Genomic DNA, 13,179 nt, shown 5'->3' with positions numbered 1-13,179 from the left:
GTGATATTGCTACTTTTACGTACTATAAATTAGTAAAAAATAAAATAATAATATCTGAGTACCACCGCTGCCATGAGACAGATTTAAAAAGGATCCTTTATTTCCCTGCTGAGAACAATTTTGCATCTGACGTGTGAAAGATTTTCATGACCTCGCAATCAATCAGATTTGTGGTGCCACCCTCCAATAAATATCCTGAAGGTTGGAGAAAGGCATCTTTAATCTCCACAAGGGACCGGCTTAGAGTCAGAGGTAGCCATAATAGCCTTCAACTCCAGCCTTTTAAATGTCAAGGGCCTGAACGTGACACCTCTAAATTGACCTTTACTGGGACTTTTCCAAGAGAGATAGATGTAAAACTTGAGGCAACCAATATAAACTTTATGGTTCTAAAAAAAAAAAGGTGAAGAATACGAAAGACAATATTATCACCAGCAGGGTGCAAAAATTCTCGCCTTGTCAATGACGCAGAGTGGCAGATAAAGCGAGCAAAAAAAGATTTCTCCCGAAAGCCTGTCATTCCAGCCTTGAGCGGTTTGACAGGGTGATAATCATCTAATGACAAAGTATCAATTAATTCACGGCTGTGACAGATGCTGTTGTCTCTCTGTATCAGCCGCCTGGCAGACAGAGTCACCATAAAGCTGCGCGTGGGTGTTGCGTAGCAGGAGTAGCCAATCTACAAGCCCTCACGTTGTGAGCTTGCCCTGTAGAATAGGTCTGCTAGTTGCAGTGTGTAACACCCGCTCGCAACTAAGTTTCAATGTTTGGCTCAACAGCAGTACAAGATGAATGCTCAATGTGGGTGGACAGACAACTGTAACATGGGAAATCAAATGGAAAAAGTAATTATGTTTTATAGCTTTCCAGACAGCCAGAAGCAGAGGCCGCTTGGTGCATGGCTAAGTAGGCAAAACAACTCTCGGCAGTGGCCAAACCACAGACATTGTCAAGAAACACAGTTAATAAGCATATATCGTCGCTGTTGGGCAGATACCTTGCCTCTCCTCCATAATGCATCTTTTTCTTTATCCCATTAAGACCTGAGGCCGATTCTACAAATGCCTTCTAATTTTAAATCAGTAGTTCTCAAACCTTTTGGTGCCAAGGCACGGACCCCGCATCTGGAAATGTTTTGTGCCGGGGACCCGCAGAATAGAAGATTTGTGATAAGAAATTCACACCTTTTTTTTTTAAATAGCAGATGTAAATGAGTTTGTTTGGACGAGGGCTAGGTGAACATAAATGACACTCCAGAGATTTAGAAAATGTAGTTGTATTCTACTTTTGCAAGCTCTTCAAATATAATATTCAAAATCATTCTTCCAAAAAGAGTTTCACAAAAAAGGTAGTTTCAATTGTTGGGTCAAACCAACCATCTTGAGCTCTGGTTAAATACCATAGATTCACCAACCTATCTAGCCAAAATAAACACAGAAAACAATTCCCAGAGCACGGTGGCACAGTTGGTAGTGCTGTAGCCTCACAGCTAGAAGGTCCTGGGTTCGATTCCCGCTCGGGACGCTGTGGGTGCTGGCGGCGTGTTTCCTCCTCCGCGTCATCAGTGCCCATACCTGAAGGCGGGGTTGGCGAAAGGGCCTTTCTGTGTGGAGTTTGCATGTTCTCTCCGTGTCCCCTAGGGTAGGTACCCTCACAAAAAACATGCAGTAATCCTGGTCACTAAACTGCCTCCCCCTGGCCAGCCGGGGCGCCTGATGGAGGGGAAAGGAACTGGTTGGAATAACGTGTTCCTTCCACACGCTACATCCAACCAGGGAAACTCCCCCCTGTCAGGTGTAAAGGAGCAACTTGGACACTTCACACAGGCATGAAGGAAGCATGAGTTCAAGTCCGTTGCTCTCCCCTTGTCCCCCATATATGGGGACTAGGTTGGTGGAGGGTGTGTAGAGCCAGATCACATTAGATGATTGACACAGGGGTGAAAAATTACAAAATCGTGGGATAAAAAATATATTAAAAACAAAAAAAAAACAATTCCCAAACCTTACAGACATCATAATCCACAAGGTAAGTAATCATGTTTTTAGCAAACAACTCTTCATTCATAATATAAAGTTACATAATATACAAATACAAACGCCGGACATTTAACATTTGCGCAAAACCTTGAACTTGAACGTGCGCAAGGACAAAAATCACGTCAGGTCGGGAGCTGTCGTATAGGCTTTGTGATTGTGACTTTTTAATGAGATCCCACTCTGCCAACTGCTAATTAGCGCTCTAATTAATGATAAAACTATAATGTTGGCTAAACAAAGCCCTTCAGCAAATCGCGCTGGATAAATAAAGCGACTGTGTTTAGTGGCTCAATAGCTCTTCCCTGTGAATCTAAAATATGAACGCTTCTAAATACTCTTAGCGAGTGATTAGTACGGACCCCGCGACCACATTCACCATTGTTGTTGTCGGTAGAGGAGGAGGTCGTCTTCTTCTACAGCCAAATAGAGTGGTGGTGAACGGTGGCGATTGCTGAACTATCGGCGCCCCCTGCTGGCCGGGAATGAGTTAATAAGGGTTACCGGCTTGTACCGTTTTTATTGTGCAAATAAATAAAACAAAACAGAAACAAATAGTACCAGTGAAACGCAGTGAGCCAGAGGACAGGATGGCCTCCTCCTCCAGTTCTCGGACATGAACTCGGACACCAGAGATGACGTCGGGCCACACGCCGTCGGACACGCCCACCCTCAACCAGTAGCTGCCCACCGGGGTGTTCTGACCAATGGTGAGCTCTCCAGAGCTCTGGTTCAGGCTGAAGTACCTGGAGAGAGAGAGAGAGAGAGAGAGAGAGAGAGAGAGAGAGAGAGAGAGAGAGAGAGAGAGAGAGAGAGAGAGAGAGAGAGAGAGAGAGAGAGATGGGAGAGAGAGAGAGAGATGGGAGAGAGAGAGAGAGAGAGAGTGAGAGAGAGATGGGAGAGAGAGAGAGATGGGAGAGAGAGAGAGAGAGAGAGAGAGAGACGAGAGAGAGAGAGAGAGAGAGAGAGAGAGATGGGAGAGAGAGAGAGAGAGAGAGAGAGAGAGAGAGAGAGAGAGAGAGAGAATGGGAGAGAGAGAGAGAGGGAGAGAGAGAGAGAGAGAGAGAGATGGAGGAGAGAGCGAGAGAGAGAGAGATGGGAGAGACAGAGACAGAGACAGAGAGAGAGAGAGAGAGAGAGAGAGAGATGGAGAGAGAGAGAGAGAGAGAGAGAGAGAGAGAGAGATGGAGGAGAGAGCGAGAGAGAGAGAGATGGGAGAGACAGAGAGAGAGAGAGAGAGAGAGAGAGAGATGGAGGAGAGAGCGAGAGAGAGAGAGATGGGAGAGACAGAGAGAGAGAGAGATATGGGAGAGACAGAGACAGAGAGATATGGGAGAGACAGAGAGAGATATGGGAGAGACAGAGACAGAGAGATATGGGAGAGACAGAGAGAGAGAGGGAGAGAGAGAGGTGAGAGACAGAGAGATATTATTTATTTTGTAACCTTTATTTAACCAGTAAAAAACACATTGAGACCGAGTCTGATCAAACCTCCATAATGGTACACTATTAGTACCCGGGCACAAAAATTGTGCACAGATGTACAATGTGAACAGAGATAATAAATATATAGGCCTATATATCTGACCATGTCAGACAGATATTTTGTGAAGCCTGAAACTCCTGAAAGTTCATATAATGGCCTGTTGTCACTGGACCCAAAAAAACCCATAGCCCCATAGAAGTCCATGTATTTGGGCCCAACTTCACCTAGACTGTATTACCTTAATAAACATGGTCATGAATACTTTCTGCTTCCAGTCACTAGTTTAAAGTCTCATTTCTTTCTTTCTTTTTTTTTTAAGATATTTTTTTGCGGCTTACGCCTTTTTATTGATTTTTGAAGGGACAGACAGTAGGCTGACAGGAAACGGGAGAGAGATGGGGGGATGACATGCAGTAAGGGCCGTGTCGGGTCCGGGAGTCGAACCCGCGGCACACTGCGACTGGATTACCAGTCCGGTGCCCAGACCGTTACGCTACGGCCTGGGCCTAAAGTCTCATTTCTAATGTCATAATATTCTTTTTGGAAAAAATTATGGTCCCATTTATAAAATAAATGACCATAAAGTCGCGTATGTTCTGAGGGGCGTGGCTACCGTTACAGTCTATGATCGGGAGTCCCCACCATAGAGTATATATATCTATAGAGAAGACACCCGAGTTCTCCTCCCATCCACTTGCATTGAGTTGCTCAAAAGCGCATGAGGCGGATTCACTCCTCCTTCCTGGTAGGAACAGAGTGCATTCTGGGACGGATTGCAATGGTGAGTGGCCCCAAACACATGAACGCGCTGCCGTTGAACGCGCACGAGCGTCGTCCGTCGTGAACGTGTACAATGATAGTCAACGGACAGCGCGTTCATGTGTTTGGGGCCAGGCTGCAATACCTTAATTTGGCCACTATGTCCATTTCGCCTCAAGATTTCCTCTGGGTACCTTCTCTATAAATATATATACTCTAAGGTCCCCACCCACTCGAGTCAAAATAAAAACCAACGGAGAAGAAGGGGGGAAGTCCCGCCTCGTTGTCTGGGCAGCCAATGGCCAGCTGGGCCCAAACGGAGCCAGCCAATGGCCAGCTGGGCCCAAACGGATCTAGAAAGATGGCGACTTACAGTGCAGGAATAAGAGGCTTCATTTTACGTCCATGTTAGACCTGGGGAACGCTTTGTCCATATTTTTTACAGTCTATGGCCTATACAAAGGCTAGTACGCATCCGAACATGTGCAGGTGTTGGACTGTACATCTAAGATGATCCTTTTGAAACTTCTCAATGGAGCTTTCAAGGCCAATTTTAGTCTGGAATGCAGGTCATTCCGTGACCAGGGGCCAAAGAAAGTGTTTTTTTTTACCCCCCTCAGATTGTAATGCTGCATGGTATACTACACCCCGTTTCCGAGCATTTGATCTGAGGTTTAGACCATTCTTTTGGAGGAAAATTTTTGGAGGAAATGTAAGGAGGCAGATCACCAAGAATGGCTTCAAAATATTCTAATGCTGCGAGATGTCAATGAGAACCAACCAACTGCAGCATACAATGTACAGTGATGTGTTCTGAAAGGTGAGTTAGTTATGAATGTCAATGCAGCATGGTGCAGGATCCAGTTTGGCCACGGTGGAGGAGCAAGCAAACCTATAGATGGTATCACCATAGAACCTATAGATATCACCATAGTCCAATTGGGACAGAAAGGGACAAGTGACCAGTTTTTTGAGAGCTGAACAATCATAACAAGCCTTCAATCTGTAGAAGAAGCCCAAAGTGAATTTAAGCTTTTTGCACAAAGAATCAATTTGAAATGTAAAATGTACGTGTATATCCAACCAGAAACCAAGGTATTTGTAGCGCTCCACCCACTCGATGGGAGTTCTATATATAGAGGCAGAGACACGGACATAATACAGACAGAGACAGACGGGGGGTGTAAGTGACAGCCTCAATGGAAGAAAGGGAAAACCAACAGCATTCATTTTTTAGCTTCTGTTCAAAGAAAGAACGACATGACAGATGGTAGACAGACAAGAAAAAATTTGTGAGAGGTACCAAGTTTACTTCTACAGGAACTGAAAGTGTGCACATGCACACGCACAGTGGCGTGCACAGATAGACACTAGGGGGTGCTAGAGCAGCCCCTGCCCTTTTGGCAATGTGCCCTTTTGAAAAAAAAGGGCACAGTATATGTCGACCATAGTGACATTGATCAATTCTTGATAAAAAAGCTTCTAATATAATTTTATTATTTAGGCCCCAAAATCTATAAATCTCACACTATTATGGCAACCGGCCGGTTCCACGAGCTGCACAAGGTGCCCTTTTTTCACTTGAGCACCTGCCCCTCTAAATGTCTGTGCACGCCACTGCACACGCACGCATGCACACACACAGCATGTATTGTAATGCTGTATGTATAAGAAAAGAAAAGAGCAATTCTATAAGGACTGTGGACACTTCTGTGCACAATCTGTGGCTCCAACAAAAGGGCTCGATAGTTGTCATAGTAACCTGTCAGAACTTGTGATATGAATAAAACAAAAATGCAATTGGCATACTGTAGCTAATCTGATCCTGAGTGTGTGCATACTGAGCGGATGCTCGCAGAGAGGTCCCTGACAGACCCTCGCTCTGCCTCAGCCGCGTCGGCGCGGGCACTTTCATGGCCGGAACCACAGCGGCGCACTGCAGATTGCTACGTCTGTTTAAATTCAGATTTCAATCTTCCGATAAGCGGCGCACACAGTGATTAAATTTGCCCACAGAAAGTGTTCTGCTTGTCACAGGCCTGGGACTTTTAGACTTAAAGACTTGGCAATGGAGCTTGTCAGCGGACGTCTGGGATGGACCGATATCAACTGAATGACCCGCAGCCTTTTCTGCACCACGAGATACAGCTTCTAATTTCACTTCACATCAATGCTTAATGATTTTCTATAGACCAGGTCAGAATGTTTTGTAAACAATTGTGTAGACGGAAATGAAAAATGATGTCTATGGACATCTTCATAATCCAGAAATATGGTTAAGGAATACTGCTGCTCCATATACAGTAGTAAAAATAATAACTGCAGGCATTATTTAACCGGACATAGATTTTTTGGTTGCAGTGATCGGATAATGTTTGGGCTATTGCAGGGGTCTTCGGGTCCGGGACCCCAGGCGGGTCCTCAGTTACTAAAGGTGGGGCTGCTAAATCTGTGTGTGATAGGAACATTTTGTTGAACCCCATCATCCCTATATTCAAGCTTGGAGATCGGTTATTTTCGGCAAAGAGGTTTAGTGGAGAGGGAAAAAGAGCAGACCAAGTACAGAGCTAAAGATCAAGTTTACATGAGGGTTTAAGTGGCTAAATATCACATTAATTAGTTGTGGGGGTCCCTGCTTCATCTCTCCCTCTCAGCTAAGGGGTCCTTGAAACTTGAAAAGACCCCTGGTTTGTTGTCTTATGGTATGCATTTTGTATAGAATTACTGCATGTTTGTATGTCATGTTTGTGTTTTCACTAGAGTCCACATGGCTGTTTATGTTCATAGTTTTGAATTTATTTGTACCCACAACCAACTACACAAGTTTTCAGCTATATTTCAGCGGGCCAGTGCAACCTGCAATAATTTATTCATTGTGTTTTCATTTTTATCATCCGCTGCTGGCATGAACCACAGAGAAATTGTTCCTCTTCCAACTCACTCTCTCATCTTTCCAACTGCCCAGAAGGAATTACTTTTACGTACAGTAGCAGGAGGCAGGTTTACATTTTGCTCTTGTTTTTTTTTATATATATTTTTTTAATTTATATTTTTTGACCCACGATTTTGTAACCCATTTTTCACCCCTGTGTCAATCATCCTGTGATGTGATCCTGGGCTCTACACACCCTCCGCCAACCTAGGGAGAGCAACGGACTTAACTCATGCTTCCTTCATGCTTGAGTGTCCAAGTTGCTCCTTTACACCTGACAGGGGGGAGTTTCCCTGGTTGGACGTAGCGCGTGGAAGGAACACGTTATTCCAACCAGTTCCTTTCCCCTCCATCAGGCGTCCCGGCTGGCCAGGGGGAGGCTTTTGCTCTTGGAAATAACTTAGTTATAGCCAGAGCCTTAGATATAGACAGAGTTACGCAAACTGCTTTCACTTCATGGGGCCAGTCCAATGTCTAGTATCGGCTCTCCTACTGTACATAGACTTGCAGGACAAGTCCTGGACCGGAAGTAGGCAGAAATGCATTGAACTCAGGCACAGCACAGCTTTAATGATCTAAAATCCCTTTATTTCAGATTGTTTTGTATAGTACAACATAAACATTACAGAGACTATAGTTACAATACTTTAAAACAGTTGTCATGTTGAACACATGCTTAAAATAGCTCTTATTTGCGCCTCGTTGAAAACAATGTATTTCCAACTCCAGCTTGTCTCAGTTCTGGCTGCATGAACAGCACTCGAGCAGTCGGTTTCTGCCCCCTCAATATCGCAACTCTTCTATAAGATGACTCCGGTTATAGCATAACTCCTAGCATAACTCCTACTCGTACTTTTGAACTTTAAGGTGCAACCAGACATCCTGAAAAACGATGGGACAGTCCCAAATTATGAGTAGCTGTCACGAAAGCTTAATTTATTCTCTGTTGTAAATAGCGTATCTATACTGTATATACTGGTAAGCTCACATCGTCTAGTATCAGCAACGTGTTTTGAGCTTGTAGATCAGCTATTTTCGGCCTGCAAAATGGCCGTACAATGAAGTACAGTATAGATCAGGTATAAACCTGTACCAAAAATCGACCAAAAACATTATCATATACTTCTGAGATGTGTACAATTAATTAAGGGTGTGCCAATATATCTATATTGCAATATATCACAATATTTCCTCCCGTGATATATCGTATCGTCCTCCCCATATAAGAAAGCTAGATGGCTCACCCGCGCTCTGGCCAATGGAGAGCGACGTTGCTACGTGGCGGGCATCTTACCTCGGGATAGCATAACATTGTGTCTATGTACTATGTACTTTTAAATAACCATAACTTGTTACATTTTCAACCGATTTTCAAACAGTTTGGTTTGTTATAAACGTCTGCATGCTTATATGCTTTTATACGACGTTCATATAAAAAACAAAATTAAGCAGATAAGCGTCCTGAATCATAGCCACGTTGACAACGTTTGTAATAAACCAACCCGTTTGTAAATACGTCAAGATTTGAGCGAGTTATGACTTTGATTTGAGCTGCCATTGAACATACTGTACTGTAGTCCCTGAAGCAAGATGGCCACCGGGTGAACTACGTCAGAGACTCCGTCTTGAGCCATATCATCTAGCCATATGTCTATGGTCCTCCCAATATTGTGATATTGATTAGTTAGTAGTAGTAGTAGTAGTCTACCCATTGTTGTGGACAGACACACAAGTGAAAAGTTGCAAAGTTACAGTCAGTGGTTTACTGTTTGGAGAAGGCAAGATTCATGTACGTATTGGCCAGTTTTTTTTTTTCATTTTCAGTTACAAATATCGTGATATATCATTCATGAAATCGTTTGCAATATATTGAATATCGCAATAATGCAATATATATCGAGGGCCTAATATCGCCACAGATATGGTATTGTGAGGTCCCACCCCTACAATTAACCCTGTTGCAAGCATAACATGGTTTAGACAAACCTCTCCAATGTCATGCACATATTCTTCCAGTACATATGGCAGGCCTTGTTGACGGATTTGAGAGAGATTTTGAAGGTCTGGTTCCAAGAAAGCAATAAGGTACACCCGCACACTACAGTATGTATTTGCTCGGTACACGAGTATTGTCTTATTTAATGAAGCAACGTTTCGGTCCCTCCGGACCATCCTCCGGACCTGAGGAAGTTCCGGAGAGACCGAAATGTTGCTTCATTAAATAAGACAATACTCATGTACTCAACATGAAGTATAGGATGAACTAGGTTAGGTGTAGCGGGCGGTCAAAGGACATTCCATTCCTTCACTACATATGCTACTATAAAATGAGCAAAACTCTGTCCTACCCAGTGTGGCTTTACCAACTGGTCATATGCAGAGAGTGAGGAAGCCGTTATAACTTCCCCCACATTTAAGCGGTTTATTTGGATTTTCGCCACGGGCTATATGATCTGTAATCGCAGGCTTGGTCCCATAGCCCAGACAGATGGTGGTGGAAATGGGGGGGGGGGGGGGGGATGACTCATGGGAGCAGTGCCAGGGTTAATTGAACTGCAGGTGTTTCCCATTGTCTAATTGTATTCTCCTCTTTACACACACAATGCCAGCAGAGAAAACCACCAAAGACAGATATGAGAGAGAGAGAGAGAGAGAGAGAGAGAGAGAGAGAGAGAGAGACTGGCTCAACATGTCTAGTTATGAAGGCCTTTTAAACGCATGGCAAGCAGTAGACCCAGCAAGGCTATTCTTGTTCATATACGTACATGGGTGTATATCAATAAAGGGTAGAGCTTTAATTACAAAACGGTCTCATCAATTTATTGGGCATGCTACAGTGACATACTGTATACGTATGTAAGAGGGTAGGTAGGGAACCACTGATTGATACAATTACAGTTGGCCCATTCCATTCCACACTTCCTCGGGCGGTACACATCCGCCAAAGTCCAATAATTCCGTTGTGGTTCTCAAACCTTTCTGAAAGTGACCCCCCAAAATAATCATATTTTAACTGGAGATCCCCCAAAATAATCACTTGTACTGGGGACCCCCCAAAATATCATATTTCAATTGGGAAGCACTTGGAATTGTAGGAGTTGGGGCATTACAGTTAGTTTGGCTAGGTTGGGGGCCGGGGTAAAAATTGCCAATCTACAAGCTCACAACGCCTCGATTTTTTTCTGGTTTCTTAAAGGACCATTTTTTTTCTCCAAAAATGAAGGATTGACAAAGTTCTTCAGGGTGAACTATTGAGAATTTATTGAGAAGATTCAGCAGCATAACAAGTAAGGTCGCCTTCACACCAGAAAGCTTTACTGTGATTAAAACGAATCCTGCTGCACGATTGCATATAATGTGCATCAAAGAACCGCATTCCTCCATTCTACTCCGCCAAAAAACGGGGGTTTCGCTTTGCTTCCAATCGCACTTGAATTAAATTCGGTGCAGGTGGGAATGCAATTGCATCAAATAAAGGAAAGGAAGCAGACAATGTGGCGGATGAATGAGGAGTGAAGTTGGAGACGGAGAAGGGATATTTTACGCAGCGAGATGTCCCCTTTACTGTGAATAGACGTGATCGAATGAGAAATATGCCCTCATCGAAATATGGTCAGATGAGCACATTAATCAATTGCTTAAGTTAAGGAAACACGTAACCTACAGAGTATTATGTCTGTGCGTAAACATGGAGGGCTGTCACTGTGTGCGGGGATCCAAGTGCTGGAGACTTTCTTCATCTTGCTTAAATATAAATACTGCTAAAATACACAATACACAATAATGCATATATTTGGCAATCTATTTAGCATTGTAAAATATCCATTACAAGTAAAAGACGAGCGTTGTATTGTATCTATTTTTGACAGGGGGCGGGGGCATTCGAACAAGTGGCTAAATACGTGTACTAAGAGCCATATGATGTCTAGTAGTATTTTAGTACTCATTTGATGACGTCAACGCACAGGGCGTGGGCAAGACCCAGGTTGCTTTAACCCATTAAATGAGTAGGATTTGGTTCTCAAACCCATTAAATGAGTATTTAATGGGTGCCAATCAAGCAGCAGGTGTTGTTGATTGGCAGAGGCACACTGTTTTCAACTGTGTTTCTTTGAGCTGTAGTGGTTTATTTACGTAAGTATTTATTGTATGCTGAGGTGACAGATGGGCTAATAAATAATCTTTGTTTGTGAACTCAACGGACAATGTTTGGACCTGGTTGTCACTGGTGTCACGCTACGCAGTATGCAGTACGCAGTATGCATTTCTTTACAAAATGTTACGACAATTTCTTTATTATGAACTATAGTCCTATACTAGACCCCAGGAAATTGCATCTCGCCACAGTAGTTGTTTTCCATGTGTCTGAACGAACAACTGACTAGGGGATGCCATACTGTGTGTCATAGGCTCAATATGTTGGTTTGTCACCTACCCTTTCACATTCAATAGATAACGTTATCTCTTGTGGCCAGATGTCATTTGCTGGGGTCTAGTAGGATTATAGTACTAAAGAAAACATTGCATGGCTGCACCTGGGACGTATCCTCAGTGATGTATCCAAAGGTCATCAGGGTTTCAGGTCTCTCAAAAATCATACCCCTCACTCAGGTGACCCAGCCGGGATGATCAAGTCCCGACTTACGTCCCAGTAACTACCCTCGATCAGTCCCATTACGACCTGTGCATTGCACCAGACACCCAGCACCAGGCACTTCATTCAAGTGTGGTGGATTATAATGGCCCTCCTAAAAGCCTCACCGAAGGTTTCTTGGGCTTCCCTCTCACGGAAGACGCAGGCTGGGGCGCTAACCCATACTGCTCCCGGGTGCCGTCTACATTCCGGCTGTCACCCGTCTCTCTGGTGGTCACCAGACTATACCTGTTTGTCACGTAGTCTATTCCTATGAGTCACTATAAATAGAATAGTAAGTAATAATAAAGAAATCGCCGTAAAATGTTGTAAAACTTGTTTGAATGTCCCGCCCCTCTGTCAAAAATAGCTACAATCGTTTAAACAAAAGAATGCAGCAAATGAGATCATCCTTTACTTTCTCTAATAATGACCTAAGACATGAAAATTGGTTGAAAAAAACTAAAGTTGTCCTTTTAAGGTATTAAAAATTGTCACTTCACTATCATCTGGGTCCCCCCTGAAAAGAATCATGTTCCGACCCACAGGTTGAGAACCATTGGTGTAGACACTCAACTGGCTACTGGCTAGGTATAGGTCAGACACAGATGTTATTAAGTGCAACTGGTTGGCGGAGGCAGAAGACAGCGAGACTGTATTTCTAGTTGATATTTCTATAGCCTAGCTAGTGCAGATGAAGCAAGCAGGGAGTTGCATTCAAGAGGACGGGGGAAGATGATAGACAGATGTGACTGGCACGACACTGATGTGAATAAAACAAGATAACAGCAATACTTTTAGCCTAACATGATTATTAAACATGTATAGTACAGTCACAATGTTTCTTTGAACATCACAGTCACACCACAGTCACAATGTTTATTTTTTCCTAAAGTCAGGCAGTTGACGTTTGACTTAATGAATGCAAATGTTAACAGTTTTGACTTTCATGTGGTGTTCAAAGTGAGCCGAGTTCAGAAGCACGCACTCAACACAGGCACAGCTGCACGACACTGTTTACACAGACAGGAAATGTTTAGAATATTAACGTTTCCGTGAAAATGCAGTGTTTTGGAAGTAACGAGAAAATGGACACTTGGACACTGCTCTGTGAGAGTTGCTTTGGTGTTTTATAAACAGAATTCTGATATAGGCTTGTTCTTTTGTATTTTGTTACTTTCTTCGGTTCATCAGGTATTCACAGTGAGTAATGGATCGAAAAAAGGCATTTGGCTGGGGGTGAAGTACTCATATGTGTGGCTGTGTTTTGTAAATATTTATCCAATCAAAAGTAACTAGTATTTTTGTTTTCCCATTTCCTGAAACGTAATAG

The 13,179-nt window shown here is 43.4% G+C and overlaps 1 protein-coding gene across 1 annotated transcript in view; it reads right to left on the bottom strand.

Moving 5' to 3' along the window:
- The window catches only part of LOC310857788 (neural-cadherin-like), a gene marked incomplete at its 5' end in the record, with an annotated part of 256,098 nt that overhangs the window by 66,433 nt on the left and 176,486 nt on the right, over window positions 1–13,179 (bottom strand). Inside the window, one exon of the mRNA XM_083763673.1 lies at window positions 2,598–2,782. Coding sequence (XP_083619799.1) covers window positions 2,598–2,782 — 185 coding nt within the window. The remainder of the gene's footprint in view (window positions 1–2,597; window positions 2,783–13,179) is intronic.

The sequence above is a fragment of the Protomyctophum parallelum genome (assembly GCF_964188405.1).
Source record: "Protomyctophum parallelum genome assembly, chromosome: 4".
Classification (NCBI taxonomy): Eukaryota; Metazoa; Chordata; class Actinopteri; order Myctophiformes; family Myctophidae; genus Protomyctophum; species Protomyctophum parallelum.
This window is presented reverse-complemented; position numbering and strand designations above follow the sequence as displayed.